General features: G+C 37.8%; 1 protein-coding gene across 1 annotated transcript in view; it reads left to right on the top strand.

Moving 5' to 3' along the window:
• Positions 1-25,681, top strand: part of FANCM (FA complementation group M) — a 54,096-nt gene that overhangs the window by 23,960 nt on the left and 4,455 nt on the right. The window contains exons 11-22 of the mRNA XM_075532106.1: positions 779-962; positions 5,044-5,201; positions 6,525-6,680; positions 8,968-10,885; positions 15,282-15,376; positions 15,469-15,537; positions 16,684-16,812; positions 17,513-17,669; positions 18,464-18,570; positions 20,513-21,055; positions 23,613-23,985; positions 25,267-25,564. Coding sequence (XP_075388221.1) covers positions 779-962; positions 5,044-5,201; positions 6,525-6,680; positions 8,968-10,885; positions 15,282-15,376; positions 15,469-15,537; positions 16,684-16,812; positions 17,513-17,669; positions 18,464-18,570; positions 20,513-21,055; positions 23,613-23,985; positions 25,267-25,564 — 4,187 coding nt within the window. The remainder of the gene's footprint in view (positions 1-778; positions 963-5,043; positions 5,202-6,524; positions 6,681-8,967; positions 10,886-15,281; positions 15,377-15,468; positions 15,538-16,683; positions 16,813-17,512; positions 17,670-18,463; positions 18,571-20,512; positions 21,056-23,612; positions 23,986-25,266; positions 25,565-25,681) is intronic.

Here is a 25,681-nt window from a genome sequence, read left to right as displayed (position 1 = left end):
AGTTTCTTTATTCTGATAGTTTTCACATATTGATATTTAAAAAAAAAATTTTTTTTCCTCCCACCCACCCACCTCCCCTATATTGATATTTTTAATATAACTTTTTAAATCATCCTGAAAAGGAATTTTTTTCCCTAATTCTTCTGATGTAATTATAGTGTATTCAGTTTAGCCATAAAATGATATAAATATATGCTCTATTTGGCAACTTGGAAAAGACCATGTATGTTATCAGGGAAATCGGGTTAGTTCAAGCAGATCTCTTAACTTCTCAATTCAGGTGTTGGTGTTCTTATTTGTGAAATAATGACAATGGTGGGTTACATTTAATGAGTACTTACACTGTTTAGCAGTGTTTTAAATGCTTTATGTACATTGTCTTTAATTCTGATTGCAACTTTGTATGATACGTTCTGATTTTCTGAAGTACTCAGAGATGAAGTAACAAGCTGAATAGGGAAATTCACTTTAAAAAAAAATACTTATTAACCTCATTCAAAAATAACATGCTATTAGATAATTTGATATTCCTTGTGTGATATTATTACTCAAGTGGCTTTTATAATAATGGCTTTTAAAATAATTTTCACCATGCCTCATCAAATGGGCTCACTTGTATGTTTTAAGATTCAGTGTGGCAAAAAATTCTATTTTCTAATTATTTAAGGGTTTAAAGTTGTATTTCAAAGAAACCCAAACTAGTCTATTAATTGCTTGATATGGTTAAATAATTATCTTAGAAAGAATATAGTTTGACATTTTATATTTGTTTTTGCAGACTTATAATCAAAGTCAGTCCAACAAAAGAACTATTTATAAAGCTATTTCAGGTAACAGACAGGTGCTTCATTTTTACCAAGAAAGCCCACGAATGGTCCCTGAAGGAGTCACTCCAAAATTACACCAAATGGCCATCACTCACAGTGTCTGTGAGCCACAGAAGCCTCTTCAGGACTTACAGCGTAAGTCATGTGTGACACCCAGCCCTCTGCCAACAAGTCCATTCTGACTCGCGGTGATCCTATGTAGGCTTTCTGACACTGTGAATATTTCCAGGACCAGGTAGCTTCTCTTTCTCCTGCAGAGCAGCTTGTGGGTTTGAAATTCAGTTTTGTGGTTAGTAACCCAGTGCCTAACGAACACAACAAAGGCACCATAATATTATTTGAAGAGATCTATTAATAACAGGGTAGGAAAGGCATATGTCAAATGCAAAATTTGCTCCCCTGCTATTAGCAGGCAATCATATCTTCATAGAACGTTTTTCCTTTTAAAAACTCAGTGTATATCCTAAGGTGCTCTGGGCAGTCTCTGGGAAGTGCAAAGGAAGGGACACGTTGGCAGCACCGAGAACACGCGAAACCCGGTGTTGGGAAAAATTTAACAATTCTCTGCCAACGCAGAAAACTTCCTCCCAAAATGAACAAAAGAAAATCATTTCATTCTCGAATAAACATTAAACCCAATTCTAATGCACAGTACAGATAATTCACTAACCTCGTAACAAGAGAGAAAGAAATTCTGTTCTGTTTGTACCCGGCAGTTATAATCTTGTGCATACATGTCCTCGAGAGCAATTACTCTTACCCTTATCCTTATAGAAGAGGACAGCACCATTTCCCAAACACTCTTTGGCAGTTCACCTAGATTTACCTAGTGATTGAGGTAGCCATTTGTGTTAGCAAGGAGCTAACACTAAGGAGCTCTGCTGGTGAAGTGGGTTACACATTGAGCTGCTACTGACAAGGTCAGCAGTTTGAAACCACCAGTTGCTCCTTGGAAGAACGCTGCTGATTTCTGCTGCTGTAAAGCTACGCAGCTGCTTGTAGTCACAATGAGTCAGAATTGACTGGATGGTAATGAATGTTGTGTTACCAGAAGAATAATAAAATTGTAGGTTAAAGGAAGATTTTATAAATATTAGGTGCTCTTGGAAATACTTTAAAGAAACACCCACCGCCATCAAGTAGATTGCAATCCATAGTGACCCTATAGGGACGGAGTAGAACTGCCCCGTTGGGTTTCTCAGTAGCAGAAAGCTTCGTCTTTCTCCCGAGAATGACTGGGATTCAAACTGCGACCCACCACATAACCCGTTACCCACCAGGGCTCCTCACTGTGAAGGGAGGGAGGGCTGGGGAGGTCTCTTCACTTCTGGCAGAAGGACACTTGAGAAATCGTTTAGTTCAAGCTTGTTATTTTATACATGAGAAAACATGAACAAGCTATTTTTATTTAAAGTTTTCATATACAGTATTTGGGGATAACTCAGACAGAATTCTCCCTTCCTTAATCAGTAGTCATTTTGAAATTCCCCCACGCCCCTTCTTTTGCCCTCACCTTGTGTTAGTCTGGGTTGACTAGAGAAACAAATTCACCTACACTTAGATGTGTGTAAGAAAGATGTTTATATAAAAGAGCAATTTTACATTGAGAAATCCCAGCCCAGTCCAGATCAAGACCATAAGTCCAATATCAACCCATATGTCCGATACCAGTCTAAAAATTTTCCTCTTCAGACTTACACAACTCATGCAATGATGCCGAATGCAGGAAGATCACAGGCCAGTGGGTGGAAAGTCTTGTGGATCCAGTGGAGGTGGCATCTCAGTGCTGGCATGGGTCTCCACGTGGCTCCTCCTGTTCCAGAGCTCTGGCTCCATCAGCGTAGCTCCAGGTGGCTTGTCAACAGGAACGTCGCACAGGGAAAGTGTGTGTCCCACCTCCAGGAATTAAGGCAGGAATCTCCAGAATCGTCAGCAGAATGCCATGCCCACATAGAGGCCTCGCTGACTATCACCTGATTGACAGGCTAGACTCCACGCCTTTACAAGTTGACAGATTATGTAACTGCTACACACCTGTATTAGACCAGAGTTCCTGGCTTATATTGTTTATTCTTTTGAGCTTGATGATTTTCCTGTATGAGTATTATGAAGGCCAAAAAGGATTAATTTTCTATAAGGTTTAAAAAATATTATTGTACTATTTTTTTAAAGTAGTGTGTTTATTCCTCCCCCTACTCGTGCTCACTCTGCTCCTACCTGTGCCATCTGTGTAAGTCAAGCCAGAAATCCTTTTTGGTCTTAGCACTTTCCCCACATGCTCAGATGACTGTCCAGTGTCTTATGATGGAACCAAGAAGATGGTTTTCACTGGTAGGTTGTGCTGCTGACTCAGCTTCTGCTGGGTCTTCCAAAAACCAAAACTCACTATCGCAAGAGTCACTTCTGACTCCTAGTGCCTCTGTGGGTTTCCAAGACTAGACATCTTGATGGGAATAGGAAGCTTCATCTTCCTGCCTCAGAGCTGCTTCCTCAGAACTATGAACTTAGCGGTGAGCAGCCTAATTGGAAACTAAGTACGCCAGATAGAGAGGATCCAAGAGAAGATATCACTGAAAGATTGCCCAGGAATACATTTAGCTCTTAGGAAGAAGAGCACACTAGTTTTTTCAAAGAAGTGAGAGAAGCAGGAGTACTTTTAGATGAAGAATAATAGTTTTAAGGAAAAGAATCAGTGATTTAGCATAGGGGAGTAAACAGTTTGAGTTGATAAGTATATATTTTGTGTTCATTTTGCAGGGGTTTTTCTATGTGAAAAATCATTTTTATACATTTAAATAGATATTTTTCATGCATTGGGGGTTATTTATTTTTTTATTTTCTTGTCCAAGACAAATAATTTTTAAAATAGAAATTATTTATAAATCATTTTATTGGAGGCTCTTATAGCTCTTATAACAATCCCTACATCAATTATATCAAGCACATTTGTAGCATATGTTGCCATCATCATTTTCAAAGTATTTTTTTTCTACTTGAGCCCTTGGTATCAGCTCCTCTTTTTTTGCTCCCTCACCACCCTCTTTTCCTCATCAATGCTTGATAAACTATAAATTATTATTTTCATATCTTTCACCATCTGCTGTCTCCCTTCACCCACATTTCTGCTGTTCATTCCCTGGGGGAGGGGGTGTTATGCATTAATCATTGTGATCAGTGCCCCTTTCTACGTTCTCCATGGAATGTCTCGATAGCTATTATCAGTACCAGTGTACATGCTCCAGTCTAGCCAGGTTTGTAAGACAGAACTGCCATCATGAGAGTGGAAGGGAGGAAAAATTTAAGAAGTAGAGGAATATTGTGCGTTTCATTGGTGCTATACTGCACCCTCCCTGACTCATCTCTTCCTGTGACCCTTCTGTGAGGGATGTCCAGTTGGCTACAGATGGGCTATTGGTCTCACTTCAACCCCCCTTTTTGGCATCAATATGATTGTTTGTTTTGGGTCTTCTCAAGTCTGTTGTCTGATCCCGTTGATACTCCTGATCACACAGGCTGGTGTGCTTCTTCCATGTGGTCTTATTTGCTTTCCTGCTAGGTGGCTGCTTGTTTAACTTCAAGCCTTAAGACTCCAGAAGCTATATCTTGTAATAGCCGGGCACCATCAGCTTTCTTCACCACACTTGCTTATGTGCCCATTTTGTCTTTGGCAATCGTGTCAGGAAGATAAGCATCACAGAATGCCAGGTTATTAGAACAAAGTGTTCTTGCATTGAAGGAGGTCTTGAGTAGAGGCCCAATGACTGTCTGCTACCTTAATACTTAACATGTAAAGATATGTACATAGATTTATATCCATATCGTTATTTATTAATATATTTGTATATATACATGCCTATATTTAGACCTCTAAAAATGCCTTTTGCCTCCTAGTTTTCTCTTTCTACTTTGCTCCTATCCCACTATCATGTTCTGCCTTCATTGGCTCTCAGTAATTCCTCTCAGCTACATTGTACTAGATCCGTCCCCTCAGACATTCTATGCTGTCTGTGACCCTTATGAATGTTTTCTGATGGAGTCTGATGAAGTGCCGAGTCCTGCCCTCCAAGCCAGCAGTCTGTTCTGGGGGTTCCTTGGGGAACTTACTTGCTTTGTTCCTCTTGCTTCTCGTTCCTCTTGCTTCTCTGTTGAGCTCCATTTGTGTTTTGCCCCACTTTTTTTAAACTCTTTTCAATTATTACTTCTTTTTAACTCTCAGGAATGAAGCGAAGTAACTCAAGGAAAGATTGGCTCTTATCTGAAGAAGAATTTAAACTATGGAACAGACTTTATAGGTTAAAGGACAGTGATGAAATTACTGAGATAACATTGCCTCAAGCTTATTTTCCTTCTCTGGGAAATGAGGAGCACAGCCCAGTGAGTAGAACACGTTTTCAGATGCTCTTTATGATGTTTACACTTTAGTAGTAGACATTTTCGGACAAGAATGTGAACTTAAAAAACTAAGAAATGAACCAGTTTAAGAAAATAATCAGTAAAATCCAAGTTTCTAAAATACACATTTTCAAATATTACTTATTACAGATGTATTTTTGTATGATTGTGATATGTTTGCATAAGTTCTTGCTTTTCCTTTATACTTTTCACAGTATAAGTGATATATCCATGTACTGACATAATCAACTTTATTGTCATTTGACTCTGCATTATTCCTTAGCTTACTTGTGTTTTTGGATTGTCTTCAATTATTTTACCAGTGTAAATATGGCTATTTTGAGCATTTTTGTGTAGCTGCTTTTTTTTTTGCGTTTATAGCCCCAAACTAAATCAGATATTATTGTTTAGCTTGCCTAGTAGGAATATATTATTGGCAAAGTAATGAAAGACCAGAGAATTGATCATGAGCTGCATGTGTGCCTAGATTGGTGGGAAAACAATTTCAGCAATTTTTTTCTGTGAAAGTTTTATGAACTTCAAATATATGGCTATCAGAATTTGTATTTTATTCACTAACACGGAGACTGAGAAATGGTAGTAGGCATGAAGAGTTGGGACTAGTATTGCTGAGAAGTTATGCATGCTTTCCTCTTAGATTGTAGAATATAAATCTAGCAAAATAGTATATTTGGAGCGAATTATCTTCTTAAATATTTTCTTAGAGCATGGAGCATATAAGCTGGAACATGTTCTAGTAGTAACTCACGTAAATTATTTCAGAATATACTTAAAAGGGCACTTAGATTTTTTTTAATTAATAAATATTTTTATTGGGGCTCATACAACTCTTATCACAATCCATACATACATCAATTGAGCAAAGCTCTCTTATACATTTGTTGCCCTCGTCATTCTTTTTTTTTTCTTTTTTTACATTTTATTAGGGACTCACACAACTCTTATCACAATCCATGCATATACATACATCAATTGTATAAAGCACATCCATACATTCCCCGCCCCAATCATTCTCAAAGAATTCGCTCTCCACTTAAGCCCTTTGCATCAGGTCCTCTTTTCTTTTCCCCCTCCCTCCCCGCTCCCACCTCCCAATGGGGCACTTATAGATTTTATGAAATTATTTTTTTTCTCCTCAGATTTTAGTCTGAAGTACCTAAATGAATTCAAATGTTTACTTTATGTTTAGATTGATTATCTGTATTGGTAATTCTTCATAATCCATCTATGAAATCTCAGTGTGTGTGTCTATATCATTGTGACTTTTCGAAATCATTAATCAAGGCTCAAGAACCAGCCATTGGAACTCGTCAGCTGTCTCTCTCTGAATGGAGAGTGTGGCAGGACCATCCTCTTCCTACCCATCAAGTTGACCATTCAAGTCGATGCCATCATTTTATAAGCATTATGCAAATGATAGAAGGGATGCGACATGAAGAGGTAAGATTGTATTGGTACTTTCTCTTGCTAGTGTGACCGTTAAACTAGAATACTTAACCTAGATTCTTCCTCATTTGAAGTCATTAATTGTTATTGTATATAATTGTGCCTGGAAGTACTTTTACTAAACAACTTTTGTAAACTCTTTAAGGAGCTAGTTTTCTGCCTTTGAATCAAAATTAGACTTAATTAATTAAAAGAAGTTTATCATTTATAAATATTGATAGTCCAGGCAGAGTTGGCCTTTATACATACTTAATGATTTATGAAAATGATTTGTAAAGCCAATTCAGGATTTTTGTTAGCTTGCAATTTATTTGAAGTACTATCTATTACATAATTTATCTGTCTTGTATCGTAGTGTTAAGGTAGGCAAATATTGATTCTTAATTTTTCTTTGAAAGTGAGATTAGTGAATGTATTATGAATGTGAATTGAAAATGCCTTGCTTAGAATCCCAAGTCTACCTCTTAATTGTGTGTGTAAGTTGACTAACTGCTCTGTGCCTTAGTTTTATGTAAAATGGAGATGATTATGATATATTTAATAATTTATATATGTTACATACTACATTTCACAACTTTAAAGAACTGTTGTGAAAATTAAAAGAACAATAACCAGTACGTAGTTATAGCTCTGATTTATATTTTTAGTTGTTCAAAATACACGTGAATAAAGTAATTAATGTAGATCCCAGCAAAACCTTTGCCCTCACATTCATACAGACTTTTGGGGGGTCTCCAATGTGTTAGACGGCTCTCGTCCTTGAGGCGACACTGGTGAACAACAAGCTGATAAAGCGTTCTCTCTGAGAGAGGCGTTACAGTGCACACTAGAAGACAGGCATAGCTCACATTAACCTTGAATGTTTTTATCCTAGTCATCAGACCAGTGCAAATACCACTGCAATGTTTTTATCCTAGTCATCAGACCAGTGCAAATACTACTTAATTTAAAATAATGTCAGAAATTAAAATTCTAGTTTGTGAATTATTGCTTCATAGTTTTCCTGTGATCTCTAGAAAAAGCATCGTAATTGAATATTTGACTGAGATCTGAAGGTTGCGATTGGGCAAACCCTACGTTTTGGACTGCTTTTCAAAATCCAAATCAGTGAAACTCACTTCCTTTAAATGTATATGGACTCTGGCAATTTCTCTGCTTAGATACACTTCGTGCCTACACCAGGTCTACAGTTAGTTATTCCTAGAGACCCAAAGCCATCTGTTTGCTTCCTTCTGGAGGAGGAATTCGGAAGGCTGGAACTTTAGTCGTAGAAACTCCGTTGGCCCTGAGGCTGGGCTGCTAACCAGCAGATGGCCGCTTTGACTCCCTCAGCCACTCTGAGGCAGAGAGATGGCACCACCTGCTGCTTCTGAAAAGGTTTATAGCCTGTTTCACCCGCCTGTCCAGTGGGGTCACTACGAGTCGGAGTCACCTCCAAGGCTCTCTTTACTAGTAAATGATCAATAAGTGTCTTCACAGTCAGGACACTTAGCCACAGAGTCTCAGGCCCCTTTCTCTCTGGTCTGAGAGGTTAAAGTGTCTAAGTGGGTAGTTTGTGTTACTAAATCATGGATATCCTAACTGCAGAGTTACTCCCTCAGTCCCTGAGCAGGAGAAGACTTGAGGAATTGGCCTAAGGAAGGAGGATAGTGGATGGCTTTAGCTACCAATCTGGAGAGAAGTGAAACACAGACACTTACTACAGGAGTGCTGGATGCACCATTTGGGAGCCTTCTTCAAAGTAGATGTGTGTTCCAAGCTACTTACAGCCTAGGAGATCTGCATGTACCATTCTTTGAGAGGCTCTAAAAGCTGTTTTTACTTCCATCAAAAGAGTAAATTTAGCATATGTCTATAGAAGTCAGAACTGACTAAATGGCACTGTTTGATTTTGTGGCTCTAAGTATTTTTCATTATGTACTAGTTTCTTAAATATCTAATGGTGTTACTATCTTCAGGAAACTAGCTGTTTACTCAACTAAATGTTAAAATTAAAAAAACAAACCAGTAAGTTTATTCTTATTGTATGTAATATTAAACTTGTTCTTTCTGCAGAGAGTTAATTGTGCTTTAGTCAAGGGATAAAAATAAATAAAAAATAACTCACAGTTGGCTCATTTATAATCCTGTTTAACTTATCAGAATAATTAAGACAAATGACAAGCTAAAGTTATCTAGGTGAAATAATATTGCTTAGAAACTGTCTTAACATATTGTCAAACATCTCATAGAACTGGCTTTGCTTTCATCCTTCTGTGACTTACGCTTTTCTTTTTTATAGGGAGAATGTAGCTATGAGCTGGAAATGAACTCCTACTTAAAAATGGAAGATGTTAGCTCAACATGTAGTGTCCCCAGGACTGAATACAGTCCTTTTGCTGATGGCACCTTGAGTAATAACAAGACATCTTCAAAGGCTTTTGTAAATCACGGCAGTCCGTCCTTAGTGACAGATTGTGATGAAGAATGTGCCGAAACTTCTAAACAACGTCACATCAAACCCACCACCATTATTTCTATAAAGAGCAGCGATTTTAAAGAAGTGACCCCCGATCAACTTCCAAAAGACCATGATGAGTTTGTTCAGTCTTTGACTGCCAGAGGGCATTCTGCTGCTGAAAACACTTTTCTGGTAGACCCAGCAAGTAGCCAAGCGTCCCCGGGTGCAGATGGTGCCGTCGCCATGGTGCCTGCTGCCAGCGAGAGCGCTGTGAATCGGACAGGCGCGTTAGTACCCGAGTGTCAGTTGGCAAATAAGTCTCATTCATTTACAGGAGACTTTTCAGATTCTGGCTATAATAGTTTCAGCGATGAAAAATCTGTTTCATCTAGTTCGTTCCTCCCATTTGAAGAAGAGCTCTACGGAGCTAGAACAGATGATCCGGTTTCTCAGTGGCCCTCCTTGACAAAAGAGGTGCTGTTTCAGGTGGAACAGTTCTTATCTCATTCGCCCCCCCCTCTCAGTGGACTCTCAGATTTGGAACAAGAGATCTCAAGGGGTTCGATCAAGAACTCGCGTTTCCTCCCCTACACAGAGCATTTACAAAATGATAAGTCTCTCTGTTTGATGTCACCTTCAGCCGTGAATTCTCAATGGAATTTAGAATTGAATTCACTCAATGTACCCTCCTCAAATGTTAATCACCTTTCTGAAGTAAGTTGCCATCATGGTACAGGTGATGATAACATTTATAATGTATCAAATTTCTCTGACTATGACCGTGAAGTACATAAAGATATTCAAGATAAAAATTTAGTGCCGAACAATCATGCTGAAAGAAACATAGGCCCTTCAGGGAATTTTGTTGAAGAACAGAGTCATGGTAATGATGAGAGTGACTTCCCAAGATTGTCCTCCGATCAGAATGAGAGCTTGCTATTGTTTGACGAGGTCAGTACGGAATTTAATGACACAAACCTTTCTCCCTGTCACAGCCAATGCAAACCTGTATGCACGACAGACAAAACTACTGCAAGTGAAACAGCGTTGATATCTCAGTTCTTAATTTCTGATGAACTTTTGTCAGATAGTAATTCTGAGTCCCAAGATCAGATCGTGTGTGATAATAATAATTGGAAATTTCATGAAGGCGTAAGAGGTGAACAGCAGGAAAAACAGAAGAATGCGGAATCTGTTTTTGACTGCTCTAAGGATTTATTCTCTGTTACGTTTGATTTAGGGTTTAATAGCCAAGATTCTGATGAGATACGAGAACATTCACCAGATAAAAATAAGGATAGATTTCTAAATGATCTACCTGGTACATTTTTAGGTACTAAGGAGAGAAGTGATGCAAATTATGTTCTCAGCCACGCACTGATACCAGAAGATCATACTGAAAGTTTTAGAAATGAAACCACTACTACGTCACCAGGTGGAGATGAGCGGAGTTCAAAATGTGCAATGTTTTCAGTGGCAGCAAAAAGTACAGAGTTTGCATCCCCTGGTTATTCTCAGTTTTCTTTGCCGGTAGGAGAAACGTCAATGAGTACGCCACTACCCAAGTCACATACGTTAAGCTCATTTTCTAAGATGAGAGAGGAAATACATAAAACACCAAATTTCACTAAAGTAAAAGCAAAGCGACAAAATTTCAAAGAAACATTGAATTCCAACTCTGATTCGAGACTCTCCCCAGTAAAAGGGCAGAGAAGGGAACACGTCAGTCAGCATCCAGGCCATCACGATTCTGTTGAAGGTAAGATTTCATCTTTCAAAAACACATGCTTCTTTTGAATACTCTAGAAACACGCGTCACATTAGATAGTGCCACTTTTCAATGTACGGTGTAGTACATATGAATTGGATGATTAATGTGTGAGGGGCGTCAGAAAGCTGTGGAGAAATTCCATGATCTTTTAGTTTCCTTTTTTTCACGAGCTTTTTGGGGCCCCCTCATACTTGTTTTCTTTAAGTTGATGTTTACTAATACAAGATTTATTTGAAATACTTGTATTTTATGTATACATGCCATGGAAACGGTATGATCTTAGACACTAAAATGCAAAAGAAATATAAGATTTGGCTTTAGCTCTTGTGTGTAAAACATAAGCTGATAATGTTTTTTGTTTTGCTATGTACAAAGGCTTCAAAAAGTTTGTGGGAAAATTTTATTCTTTTAATTAGCCTTTTTGGTGAACGTTTCATGCCCCCATTTGTGTGTACACGTGAATATATGCAGGGAAACCCGTGGAAGCCAGAGCTCGATAGGACTGCTTTGCTTTTATGGGTCTTGAGGATTTCCCTCCTTTGACAAGGTATAATCTTTCTGCTTTTATTAAATCTCTTTTTAGTGGAGAGTATTTGAGTGTCATTTTTTCAGATTTTACAGTATATATCAAGTTGTTGTGTTGAAAAGTTCTGACTTACAGTGACACTCTAGGACATAAAATTTCCAAGACCTCAATTCTTTATCAAAGCAAACTGCCATATCTTTGTCCCATGGAATGGTTCGTGGGGATGACCTGCCAACCTGTTGGGTAGCCACTGTGCCACGAAGATGCCTGTGTATGTGTAAATATGTATGTGTGCACACATCATATACATCTATATAAACATATAACATTCTAACAAATATTCCTTAACTAATTTTCTAATAGTATTAAAAGACCAAACCAGGCCTGTTCCTGATAGGTTAATTCTGGCTTAAGGTGACTAGGTCTTTCAGAGTAGAACTGCTCAGTCGGGTTTTTTTGGGCTGCCATTTTCCCAGAAGCAGATAGCCCGGCTTTGCTTCCAGGTGCTTCGCCCCACTAATCTTTAGAGTAGGATTGAAGCACGGACATTAGCACCACCCCCAAAAGCTACCAAACCCCCTGACTTGGAGCGACCCTGTCCCACTGCTCCTAGTGCTTCAGGGGCCGTAAATCGCCGCGGAAGCAAACAGCTTCATCCATCGCCAGTCGTGTGAGTGCCAACTGCTGACCCTTTGGTTAGCAGCCCGACTTGCAGCCCATGACACTGGAGGGCCCCAGCAAAGTTACTGGGGAATGTTTACGCAGTACTTTGTGCTCCACCTACTACACATAAATGCACACATGGATACATCAAATAGTTAATTAAAAATGAAAAGTCTCCTGGGTCGGGTTGTTTACGAGAACTAAGCACTGCATTTAGCTCTGGCTTCCGTAGAAGACAGTGAAAAAAGGAAAACAAATAGGATTTTAGAATGCTTATCTGCAGAAAGGAAGCATTCAGGTGTATCTGTTGGAGTGTATTTTTGGCACCACATACGAGGAGACGTGTTATGTGTATCTGGTTACTCGCTGGACCTTGTGCCCGCGTGAATGCTTGACTAGTGTGGACGGGTCGGCGTTGGATCATCTCCCCACTGCCCGGCGGGGGGAGACGGGGCAGTCTGTAAAACTGGCCCACTCCAACTCGATAGGGCGGTTCTGTTCTGTTCTTTTGGGTCCTTATGAATCAGCTCAATGGCAACAGACTATGATAGATTATTGCAAGACACTTAGTAGTGAATTAAAATAGCAAATATTTATCGGTTATGTTGGTCAGGAACTTGGGTTGCTTAACTGGAGATTCCGGTTTCGGGTTTCTTGTGAGGCTGTGCTCGCAGTTTGCTTGGGGGTTTCCTGCTCTGAAGTCTTGGCTGGCCTGGAAAGTTCGTGTGCAGGATTGCTTGTTCAGGCAGTGGAAGCCGAGCGGTTCTGGAATCCAGTGGGCACACATCAGATGCTCCTTCCTTTATTAGGACTGACACTTGGAAATAATTCAGTTTTAGGCTCTGCCCCTTGGAATCTTGCCTTTATGAATAATCTCTCTCTACAGTTTGCACCTATGGCATTTTCTCAGTCTGCTTCCTTTTTGGTAGATATTTGGAAATCCACAATCATTTTGTACTGTTTCTTTCCATTGTAGCTGAATGTGTTTCAGCAATATACTTTTCTTGAATCTTGTTGGTCTTCTATAAATCTTGGAGACATTCATTCTGTCGGCACTAGCATGCCACAAATCTGGAGACAGAAATGTTAATAATAAGCTTCTAAAAAGACTTAGGAATTGAAAATATGTGCGAGAACCATTCTAAAAATGCCTAGAGGGACTTTTGTCTTGAGTGAGTGGAACTCAGAGATGCTACGTTTGGTTTTTCTGCGGTCTTAACCGAGAACCTAGCACTATCCCTTAGCTTCATCTTTACATCTTGTTTTCTTATTAGTCCTCTGGATGTATCTTTGCCTGGAAGCCATTTGTTCTTTTTTTATGGAAGCCATTTTTTAATTTTTGCATTGTTTGCTATCAGGAGAGGCAGAGACTTTTCAAAACCTACAAATTCTATCTTTTTTGTCTAATAATCCTTTCTTTAGTGTAGCTTTCTCCTCTTGCATTTTACTGTACCTCCCAGAAGCAATCAGGTGGTACTATCTTCAACTTCTTGTCTGGAAATAACATTACAGATCACGTAATTTATTAGCTATACTTTCTACTTTATTATTGTAGTCATGTGAAACTTTCTGGCTCTACATATAGATTTTCCTCTAGTGCCGATACGGCTGTCCATTAAATTTTACCCATAGCCTTACTCAGCAACCATCAATGGCTTAGAACAACAAATATTTGTTATTTCATGGTTTCTGTGATGATGAATGTAAAAGTGGCTTAACTGACTATTTTTTTGTCTCAAGATACTTCATTGACTAGCAGTCAAGCTGTTGGTTAGGGCAGCAGGCATCTGAAAGTTTCCATAGACCTGAAAGATCTGCTTCTAAGATGGCTCACTTATAATATTGTTCCCAGAGGCCTCAGTTTCTTGCCACTTGGCTCTCCATAAATTTCGTAAAGCATGATAGCTGGTTATCCCCAGAACTGGTGATCTAAGAGACGGATCAAGAAATGGGGGCCCAGTCCCTTTTTAACCTAGACTGAACGAACACACCAGTCCCTTTGCCCTGCTTGGTTAAAAGCTGGGGGCAGCCCTCGGGGTGTCGTCTCCTAACTACAATCGCAGGGATGGGAGCCTCCTCTCAGTTGCTCTGCGGGAGAAAGATGCAGATCCATCCCTCCTGTCAAGATCAGTCGTGGAAACTCAGGAGTGGTTCTCTGCCCTGTGTGATCGCCATAAGTCAGAATTGACTCAATGGCCTGGGCTTCTTTGCTATTTTGGGGGTGCAATGACTGTTGAACAAGTTAGGAGCACGTCACTAAATCCCATCTGCAATCAGAGAGGAATGAGGCTCCTCTCCGTGAGGTGAGCAGTGTTAGAATTGAGGAACATGCCTTAAAGCTGTCGAGCTCCGGCAGAGGCTCGGTGCAGATTTGATTGAGTCCCCAGTTAAAAGTTTATGAGCATAAGAACAGAGCTTAGTCTAAGAATATGAAATTTTGACGTATCTTTCATGAAATAGACATTTTTCCTCTATCCTGTTAATTAAAAAATCATTTTATTGAGGGCTCATACAGCTCTAACCACAATCCATGTACCCATCCCTTGTGTCAGAAACATTTTTACATTTGTTGCCATCATTTTCAAAACATTTTCTTTCTACTTGAGTCCTTGGTATCAGCTCCTCATTTTTCCTCCTCCTACCCTCCCTTACCCTCCTTCCCTCATGAACCCTCGATAATTTATAAATTATTATTATTTTCTCAACGTTTTACACTGACCATTGTCTCCCTTCACCCACTTTTCTGGTGTCCATCCCTCTGGGAGGGGGTTATATGTAGATCATTGTGATTGTTTCTCCTTTTTCTCCCCACCTTCCTGGTATCACTACTCTCATTATTGGGTTACCCTGTTAATTTCAAGGGGACTAAGCATGTTTTGACTCTTCCAACTTGCAAAAAGATAAAAAAAGACAAAAGGAAGGCCATAGTAGATTTTGAGATGAATTTTAAACTCCTTATTAAAACTATGATTTTTCTTGGGACCTCTTTTTGTTGAATTTATAACATTGAAAGTGAACAAAATATGTGTGTAGTAATTGACTTTTTGACCAAATTCCTGCCAAATCTTTGAGAATGAATAAATGTCGAGATTGTCAGAAATAATTCGTACTATAGCCAACAATAAAACAGACTGTTGGGATTGGATAAACTTAATTCTATTAACCAAGTTCATAATTTGCTTTTATAAATTATAGGTGAACAATTATTAACAAGCCATGAAAGTGAAGATGATGAGAATTTCCAAAGGAAAAGTAAAAAGAAAAAAAGAAATGTTTTAAAATCCCCTGATGTGAGTCATTAAGTGATCACTGTGTAATCATATAAATTAATAACTTTTTATGTTGAAAACTTTTTGATCTTTTGTTTTATTTATTTATCTAGGATCAGAAAAATTGTGAAGCTGATTCTCCACTTCATGTTACCAAAAAGCGCAGAGTTCCTCCAATTAGAGTAAGTAAATAACAGATAATGTATACTAAAAAAAAATGTATTCCTTTGGGATATTTAAAGGAAATATATGTATAGGTGAATATAGGTATATTTGAAATGAGAAGTGATTAACAGAAAAATTATTATGTGATTGTTAAACATATGGAATAATTTCCACCTGATTAGTATTTCTATGTCATGTTGTGAGTTTTCAAAGTATATTTTGCAGAACTATTTTCTGAACGCAATATGCTCGTAAGCATTAAAATGTTTATGCGACAATCAAAAGCTATCCTTACTGTCTTTTATTTTTTTAATTTAGTTTTTCAAACTTCCTTTAGTGCTTATAATGTATCTACTTTGTTAGATGCTAAAGGTACTAAAAAGAATATATACTGTATTCATGCCTTAAGCAATGTAATGGGGTAAAATGTTGAATTTCTGAGTTAAAACACTGCTAGAAATATATTAGTTGATCATACAATTTGGGAATTGGCAAAACACACAGCATGCTGTGTGACAGGAAGGAGTATTTATAGCTCAGACTGCCCATCAGCCACTCCACAGAAGAAAGAGGTGGCACATCCATCCCACAGAAGAAAGAGGGGCTCAGTAAGATTTATGACTTCCCATCTCTCTAGTGCTGCTCTGTTCCACAGTGGCACTATGAACAGGAATTTACATGATGGCAGTGCATTTTTTGGATTGGGTTAGAGATAGAGTGGTAGGCCTCATAATCAAAATTGGTTGTTATATTTGGTTTCTTGACTTGAAAGATTCTTGCGTGTTTGGGCTGACTTTGCTGGTCACACTTGCACACTTCTTTATTTTCTGTGACGCCTTTGAAGATCTTCTGAAGGCCACACTGTTAAATATGTGTCCATTAGATATATATAGGTGTGTGCACATGTGCATTTGTTTACTTAGGTATATATTAATATTGCTTATATTTCCTAATTTAGTATTCCCCAACTTAAATGGTTTTTCAATTCTTAATTATTTTATACTTATAATATGGTTCTGAATTGTGAGAGGAATTTCATTTTTCTAATAAGAAAATGTTGACCAAACACTTCAATAGAAAAAGTAAAAAAAGAAGCAGCTCTTGAGGAATATACTATGACACAACAACTCTTTCTCATGAAAGATTTTTTTGAATTACCATAGTCAGAATTATCATCTAGTGATGAGAGTGAGAGTTCTCTCAAACTCCATGCCCAGTCAGAAGATGTCAAGGGTCGGAGCAGGAATCTGAAAAGAGATGTCAAAGTTCCAAAAGGACACACGCGCTTAAAGGTACACATGTCCGACGTTCTTAATGATAATTTTCTTTATTACATAGGTTGTTTTATTAGATAGATAAAACATTACTAAATTTTTATTTAATTTTGTTTGGAAGTTTATTTCTCTATGTCTTGGCATGTATTTTCCACCTAGAAAATACTTGATGCTTTTGACCCCTGTTTTCTCTTTTTACTGAAATTTATATTTCATGCTGTACTATTTGTATTCTTTTGTTTCTTCAGATCTTGAAGTTTTATCCAGTATTTTCTTATGTTGAATGACTACATGAAGAAATTTAAGTACATTGATAATGGTTCAATTTTTTAAATTTAAAGAAAAAAACTGAAATTTAGAATGTTGTATTTTCAGTCACTATATTGTTTGTTAATTTAGTCCTTTGAATTCTAAGCATTTTGTGTGTGTGTGTGATGCAATACGTTCCAAATTAGCCAGAAGACTCAGTAGATCTTACGCTTATAAAACAGTTCAACTAGCTGACATACTGACTTAATCTTTATTTTACTTATAACAGAATTAGTAGAAGAAATTTTAAATAACTATCCGACTTTATAATTTCTTGCACTTTCCTATTTTCACTATCTTTGTTCTAAAAACCTTTAAAAGGTCTAATTTTCAGAAGTGCTGGCCATTATTTAAAGAAAATGAATTATTTCAAGCTTATTTTCATGTTTTCTTATTTACTTCACCTTAGCATGTAGCTAGACAGTTTTTAGATGATGAAGCAGAACTTTCCCAAGAAGATGCAGAATGTGTGTCTTCAGATGAAAATGACGAGTCAGAAAGTGAACAAGATTCCTCCTTTCACCATTTCTTGAATGACGACACCCAACTCTCACAGGCTATTAATGGTAACTGTTAGGAGGATGCTAGTAGTACTTTTAAGCTTTCAGTTATTTTTAGTGGTTATATTTAAATATTCAGTTTTCTAAGAAACTAAACTTTCTTTTTGGGAGATTAAATTTGTGTATTTGTTCATTTGCACACAAATTCTGAATATTTGCTTTACTTTAAATTTAGTTGTTTATAGCTTTCTGCTAATTTGAGTATTTCACTACAAAATGACCTAGATGACTCACTGTCCAATGTCAACAAACATTTAGTGTCCGGTGTGTGCGTGGTACTCTGTAAGGTGCTTGAAGAAGACATGTCGGTGAAAAAAATGGACAGAAAATATCTGTCCTCATGAAGCTAGTGAAAGGATTCACATAAAAGGCCGAGTGAAAGATTCACAGGAGAAGAGAAGAAAGAAAATAAATATGATAAAGATTTCAAGTGGTTGGAATTGGGGCTATTAATAATGAACAGATAGCAAATTTCAATAAGGTGATCAGTGGTATACCACTTTGAGAAACGATATTTGCTAAGGGGATGAACAAGAACGTCTTTCAAAGGCAAAATTCTTACATTTGTTTTCTTGAATAATTATCTTTGGCTACCTTTCAATAGAAGTTAATATCTTTTCTATAAAATAATGTTATAAAGCTTGAATCACATAAATTGTGTAATAAATTCAAGTTAAAGAAAGAGTTCTCTGCTTTTCATTTAGGTAATTTTACTGTATTAGTGTCATAAAATGACAGGTTAGGTCAAAGGTAGATAGTTTGCTGTTTTACTCTCTTGAAGTTTTATTCTCTTTACACAGATTCTGAAATGAGAGCTGTTTATGTGAAATCTTTACACAGTCCCGTGATGAACAACTGCTATAAGATGGTCCGTAGGACACATAACAAAATTAACATTTTCTCACAGGTATGAACTGTAAACATAAGAGTCCTCATTCATGAACTTCTTTTTGAATCTCCCTTGTATAATATTGAATTTCTTGATGGTCATGTTGAAAAGTTATTATTAATGAAACCTCCTTTCTATTTCTACATCTGAACTGTCACAGCTCTTTGGGATGAGTACTGCCCAGAGTCGGTAAGATGAACTAAATCAAGTTTCAAGATATTTTTCTGTTACAATTTACTCAGATTATTCTGTCTCTGATTTGAACTAGTGAGAATATGCTCTATAAAATTTTTTTCCAGTTAGAATATTTATAAAGGAACTAAGTAGAATTTTATCTTGTATAGGTTAAAATTTTAATTCATATGTGTTAATGATTTGACAATTTCTTTTTTTTAAGTCATTTTATTAGGGCCTCAGACAACTCTTATCACAATCCATGCATACGTCAATTGTGCAAAGCACATTTGTACATTCATTGCCCTCATCATTCTCAAAGCATTTGCTCTCCACCTTAGCCCCTGGCATCAGCTCCTCATTTTTCCCCTCAATCCCCCCCTCATAAACCCTCGATAATTTATAAATTATTTTGTCATATCTTACACTGTCTGAAATCTCCCTTCACCCACTTTTCTGTTGTCCATCTCCCTGGAAGGAGGTTATATGTAGATCCTTGTAATGGGTTTCCCCCATTCCAACCCACCCTCCCCGTATCGCCACTCTCACCACTGGTCCTGAAGGGATCATCCTCCCTGGATTCCCTGTGTTTCTAGTTCCTATCTTTACCAGTGTCCCATCCTCTGGTCTAGGCATATTTGTAAGGTAGAATTGTGATCATGATAGTTGGTAGGGGAGGAAGCATTTAGGAACTGGAGGAAAGTTGTATGTTTCAACGTTGCTACATCGCACCCTGACTGGCCCGTCTTCTCCCCGAGACCCTTCTCTAAGGGGATGTTTAGTGGCCTACAAATGGGCTGTGGGTCTCCACTCCACAGTCCTCCTCATTCATAATGATGTAGATTTTTTTGTTTTGATGATGCCTGATACCTGATCGCTTCAACACCTCGTGATCACACAGGCTGGTGTGCTTCTTCCATGTGGGCTTTGTTGCTTCTGAGCTAGATGGCCGCTTGTTTACCTTCATTCCTTTAAGACCCCAGACGCTATCTCTTTTGATAGCCGGGCACCATCTATTCTAAGAGTTTAAGATTATGTGTCATCATAATAGCATTTTATAGTTTTTAATTAATATTTATTTATAAATTGTCATGTTCGTCATGATAATATGCGCACATCTCTGTATTTCCATTGTGCTCATTTTATTGTAAAATCCCTCAGTAAAATAAATTGTGCTTGACTACTAACTTAAAGGTTGGCAGTTCAAATCCACCCATCTGTCTTGGGGAAAAGCTTAGTGATGTTTCCATAAAGAATACAGCTAAGAAACTCTATGGAGCAGTTGTACTTTGTACCACATGGGTCAGAATCAGAATTGACTCCATAGGAATATATATTGTATGTCACATCATATCATCTATTAATTATTACTTACGCTGCTGGCTACCTGTACTAGATTGTAAATTCTTGAAAGGTAGATTATTCTTTTTGTTTGTCCTCAGACTCCCCATTTTCTTCCAGATTCAGAGTATATCTGCTAAGTAACATGATCTAATAAAGTATGTAAACTAAATATTGATGATGTCATGCACTTGAACTTACGGCCATCGTGTCAATTTCAACTCATAGCCCAACTCACGTAGGGCTTCTGAGACTCAGTCTTCACAGGAGCAGGCAGCTTCGTCTTTCTCCTGTCGGGTGGCTGGTGGTTTTAAACTGCTACTTTGTGGTTCGTGCTCAGTGTTTCCATCGCCCCGCTAGAAGTCCTTCATGCATTTGACAAGCTATCTTAAACATGCTCATTCTGTGAGACAACATTTAATGTACCCTTCTATTTTTCCTGTAGATTCCAGAGCAAGATGAAACTTATATGGAGGACAGTTTTTGTGTTAATGAAGAGGAGTCTAGCAAAAGCCAATCAAGTGAAGAAGAAATGTGTGTTGATTTTAATTTAATAACTGAAGATTGCTTTCCAAGTGGATGTAAAAGATACAAAACCCGACAGGAAGTAATGGTTAAACAAAGGAAAATTCAACAACATTGTACACGTTCTAAAAAGAAATTTTCCAGAATTATTTTACCAGATGAATCAAGCGAGGAGGAAAATAATGGAAATATTCAAAGTAGTTCCAATAGTGTGGTTAACACCAGCACAGTTAACAAAAATGAACACGTGCCTTCTGGGTCATTCTTTCAGTCCAAGGTACATTCTAATTCCATTGAGAAGCAGTCAAGCAAGCAGCGACAACAGACAGCACTTGACCTCAAGCCTTCAGTTTCTAAAGTCTTAGACTCCAAGCTTCAGAGTGTTAATAAGATAGGCTCTTCATCGTCTCTCACTGCTGCCGATTCACAGAAAGGCTGTAGACATTTTCCGGTTCAGCTGAAGGTATGGATACAATTCAGAAAAGGCTTTTATATGCTTATCAGGCTTTTTGTTTATTTATTTTTGCATGTTAAATAGCTACGTCAAAGAAAATTTAGTGAGCGATGAAACTTCTTCGAACAAAAAAATAGCACACTAAATTATTTGGCTAATTCACAGGATGCGCATGTTTTATTTATTTTTTATGTGTTTTAACACGAATATATACAGTAACTTTATTTTAAAGTACGTAGGAAAATTCGATTTTCTACTAGATAAAATTAATAGAAATTAATTAACAGATATTACTCGTGTATGAGCCAACCTTTTCAGCACATTTTTAATGCAGTTTTTGAGGTAAAATTCGGTGCCTCGATTGATTCAGGTCAGCTAATACTCAAGTATATATGGTATATATTTAGAACTAGTTCTCAGATTAAGCTTTCTTCCCTCTTTAAAGGCTTTCAGGTAATGATACTTGCTAGTCTCTTAGAATGACTAGTAGTAATCCAGTTTTGAGCTTCTCTTATTTTACTATTGCTAAGGCATAGTATAAAAATTGAATATCATAGTAATAATTTAAGGATTTCTCTTGGATTGTGCCAATAACTAGCTACCATTTAAGTTCATGTGTTTTATTTTTTCTTTATTTTTAAGCTCACTTTATTGGCGCTCTTACAGCTCTTACAATAATCTATACATCAATTGTACCAGTCACATTTGTGTGTATGTTGCCATCATCATTTTCAAAGCATATTCTTTCTACTTGAGCCTTTGGTATCAGGTCTTCTTCTTTCCCTCCCTCTCCAGCCTCTTAGCCTCATGCACCCTTGATAAATTATGGTTTTATTTTCATATCTTTACACCATACGTGGCATCCATAATAATCTCTATTTTTATTATTAGAGGTTTTTTCTATTCAATTTTGTTTTATAATTATGTAACACATTTACATGGCTCCAAATGAATATCCATAAAGCAGATTACACGTAGAAATGTTGATGTTTGCCCTCTTGTCCCTGTCTTCTTCCCCTCCACAAATGCCATATCGAAAGAATTTTTTTTCATTGTTTTGAGAAACATACTTTTATAATTAGCTACATTTACATTGATGATTCTCCCTGAAATAAAGTTCCTTCTCCTGCTCTTCTCCCTTGAGAATAATAGTAGAGCTTACACGGTGGAGAAGAGATGCCTAATCCTCATTACTTTGTACAACTACATTGCTCATTATGTAGTTATAATTAACTCAGTTGTTCCGCATTGATGGCTATTTGGGATGTTTGTCATTTTGTGTTCATACAGCCCTAACACAGGTATTTATGTGATGTCTTGCCAGTTGCCAGTCTAGCCTTGGGTGGCATCTTTTAAGTGGGTGACTGGCTAAAGGGCTAAGTGCATATTCAGTGCTGCACCGTTTCCGCTCCAGAAGGGTCTAATTTTTATGCCCTTTATTTGTTAGAATGCCTTAATTTCCCTCAGACCTTTGTGAATGGATAATATTGCCAATCTCAGTAGTAAATATAGTGTGTAGGTAATGTTTCTGTGCATTTCTCTTACAATAGAAAATTGAAAACATCGTCTTGAGAGCATTTTAAGTTACTTGATGTTTTGTAGATCATGAGGGTGCGTATTCTGACTGTAAAACCCACATGAAATCTGGGGGTCTGTTTGTTCTATACAAACTTTGAAACGATTTCTCCCTCTCTACCTAGTACCCTCATTTCTTTATTGACCTGGGTAAATTTCAAAGACCAGGTCATTGTGCAAAAGTCAGTGTTATGTGAACAATGGAGGATGAGTTTGTCACTGTGTTAAATTGCATCATACCTGCCAAACCACTAGGAATCACGGCCCCAGCCAAGTTGTCACATAATCTTGACCATCATCATCATACGTAAAACTGCTGTTCTGTTCCTTCGCTTCCATTACAGCCAAGTGGCTGACATTAATTGGAAAAGTAGATTTTTCTCCCTTGTAAATGTGAAATTTTGGAAACCAAGATAGTCCATACGTGAGGCGGAGGTGTATCCGGCATGCGAAGTGTTTTGTTTTGTGTAATGTGTTTTTGGCAGAGGGTGGCAGGCCACAACTTTTCGTGTTCCCTATGCTCAGTTCTCTTCTCAAGAAAGGAGTGCGTGCTCAATAGGACTAAAGGTTGCCAAGGAAACCTAGGTTTGAGCTTGCCTAATTTCTAGGTTTCTCTCTCTTCTACCTCTCTGCGTTTTATAACTTCTTGTTAACCCAGTTATGCATTTCCAAAGATTAAAAAAGTAAAGAAGCATGTTACTTAGTGGTTTCAGCTAGCGGTTCATTGTGATTGTTCAATCTTATAATTTTTACCAATATCTTAACACAACTTTCCTTTTTAATACTTTCTCTCCTGTTAAAATGTGAATTTTTCGTCCACTTGGTCACATCTTTCTATCCTTCGATCAAGAGGCTGCTTCTTGGGGTCCTCAGGGTGGTGGCTTTTATTTTACCTCTGGTCCCTTTAGTCTGGAAGTCAAAAGATCATTAGCTACAAGAAAGGAAGGTTTGGGGACAGCCTGATTCTGACGGGTATTTTCCATTTTTTCAGGCCGGGAGCCCTATGGAGGATTGTCGCACTTCTGTGGCATGTTGTTCCAGTTCAAGACCATATTTGGCTGAGACACGTAACGCTTTTACCCTTCCACGGGAAAGGAAAAGAACACGCATTCTTGTAGACAGTCGTGAAATCACTTCTGGCTCAGAAGTAATCTCTTCCCTAAGGGCAATTCATGGTTTAGAAGTAGAAGTTTGTCCTCTTAATGGCTGTGATTACATAGTGAGTAACCGCATGGTGGTGGAAAGGAGGTCGAAATCTGAGATGTTAAATATCAATAAGAACAAATTCATCGACCAGATCCAGCACCTGCAGAGCATGTTTGAAAGAGTATGTATGATTGTGGAAAAGGACAGAGCAAAAACAGGTTTGCATTCAAGTGTTTTTGTTTATTTGGCTCTAAATGAACTTGACTACTGCTTGTTATTCTGCTATAAGGCTGTAGGAAAGGAGCCCTTTCCTATAGGTGCCATTGGGTGAACACGGAACTGCTAAACACGAGGTCCGCAGGCAAACCCACCTGCAGCGACTCAGGACAAAGATGAGACTCTAAAAAGATGTATAGCCTTGGAAAGCCTATATGGAATCATTCTGACTTTGAATCAACTGGCAGTATTTTAAGGCTGCATAAAGCTCTTAAAAATAACTTATTTGCTAATGTTTATGTAACTCCATAATTCTTTTCCATATTCAATGTGTTTAAATGTAGCTTATGAGAGTCAAAGTGTAGGAAATTGAAGCAGGTCAATCATAAACACTTTTCAGAAGTTTTGTGGTACACAGGGCATCTAGCAAGGATCAGAGTGGATAAGGGCCTTACGGAAGGCTAAGACAGCAGTTGGGGACACGGAGTAGGATTCATATGATGATGTTGAAGAGGCAGGACTAGCAGGAATTACTGAGTGAACCTTTCTCTTGCTTGGTGTCCTAGGCATGTGGTACAAGTGCCACTTACTCAATTTTGAATAAAAGAGAAGCAGCAGATTTTGCATGGCAAGGAGAGGTCAGTTTTGAACTGTTAACCCAGGGGCGTTTTCCTTTTTCATCTGAAAAGTGAGGGTTTTCTTCTTCCCAGAGCTAATGTTCTGTCATATCATCTTTGCCAATATAGCCTTTATGAGGGAAACAACTTCAGAATAACCAGAAAAGTAATAGGTCAAAGTCATGGAAAAATATTTTTATGTTTTTTTTGGGGGGGGGGGTTAGCATAATAGTGATGTATAAATCATAGGGGAAAACTGACCAGGAAACATAAGGAAGCTAATAAGCAAGAGTAAGCGTATGCAAAGGATTTGTTGCATAACTTTGGAATAAATACATAAAATGCTTTTCATACCGAGTTCAAATGAACAAAATCCTTCAATAATAGCACTATCCTGAATTAGAATTGGAGATGAATACAATAACATGGCCTTGGCCTAAGACATGACTTAGGCTTCTCTCTCAGAAAGGTGTTGATACTAGTTCAAGAGACTCATAAAGACTGAGAAGTACCGTAAACTTTGGCTGTGGGGCTTCTAATGTAGCATAATGTGGCATTGATCTGATCAATGGAATAAATATCATTATCTTTAATAAGTATATTATTATTGACTGTACTTAACATTAGTTTCTAAACTCTGCATTTTCCTAATTATGATACTTTCAGGAGACACCTCCAGGATGTTTAGGAGAACAAAGAGCTATGACAGCCTGCTGACTGCCTTGATTAGTGCTGGCATCCGACTTCTCTTTAGTTCCTGCCAAGAAGAAACTGCAGAGTTACTAAAGGAACTGTCTTCATTGGAACAGAGGAAGAATGTTGGTATTCAGGTTCCAACAGTGGTAAATGCAAACAGTCATAAATGGGATGCACTTCAATTTTATCTAAGTATTCCCAATATAAGTTATATAACTGCACTGAATATGTGCCACCAGTTTTCATCTGTGAAAAAAATGGTTAACAGGTATGTCTTTTAATAATAAAAATTTTCAAATGGTTGCTTTTAAATGATTTTGTTAGATTATTTCAGTCAGTGACTAGTTTTGGCTGACAACATGTGTCAGTCACTGTATGCAGCTGA

Source organism: Tenrec ecaudatus, chromosome 14, assembly GCF_050624435.1.
Source record: "Tenrec ecaudatus isolate mTenEca1 chromosome 14, mTenEca1.hap1, whole genome shotgun sequence".
Classification (NCBI taxonomy): domain Eukaryota; kingdom Metazoa; phylum Chordata; class Mammalia; order Afrosoricida; family Tenrecidae; genus Tenrec; species Tenrec ecaudatus.
This window is presented reverse-complemented; position numbering and strand designations above follow the sequence as displayed.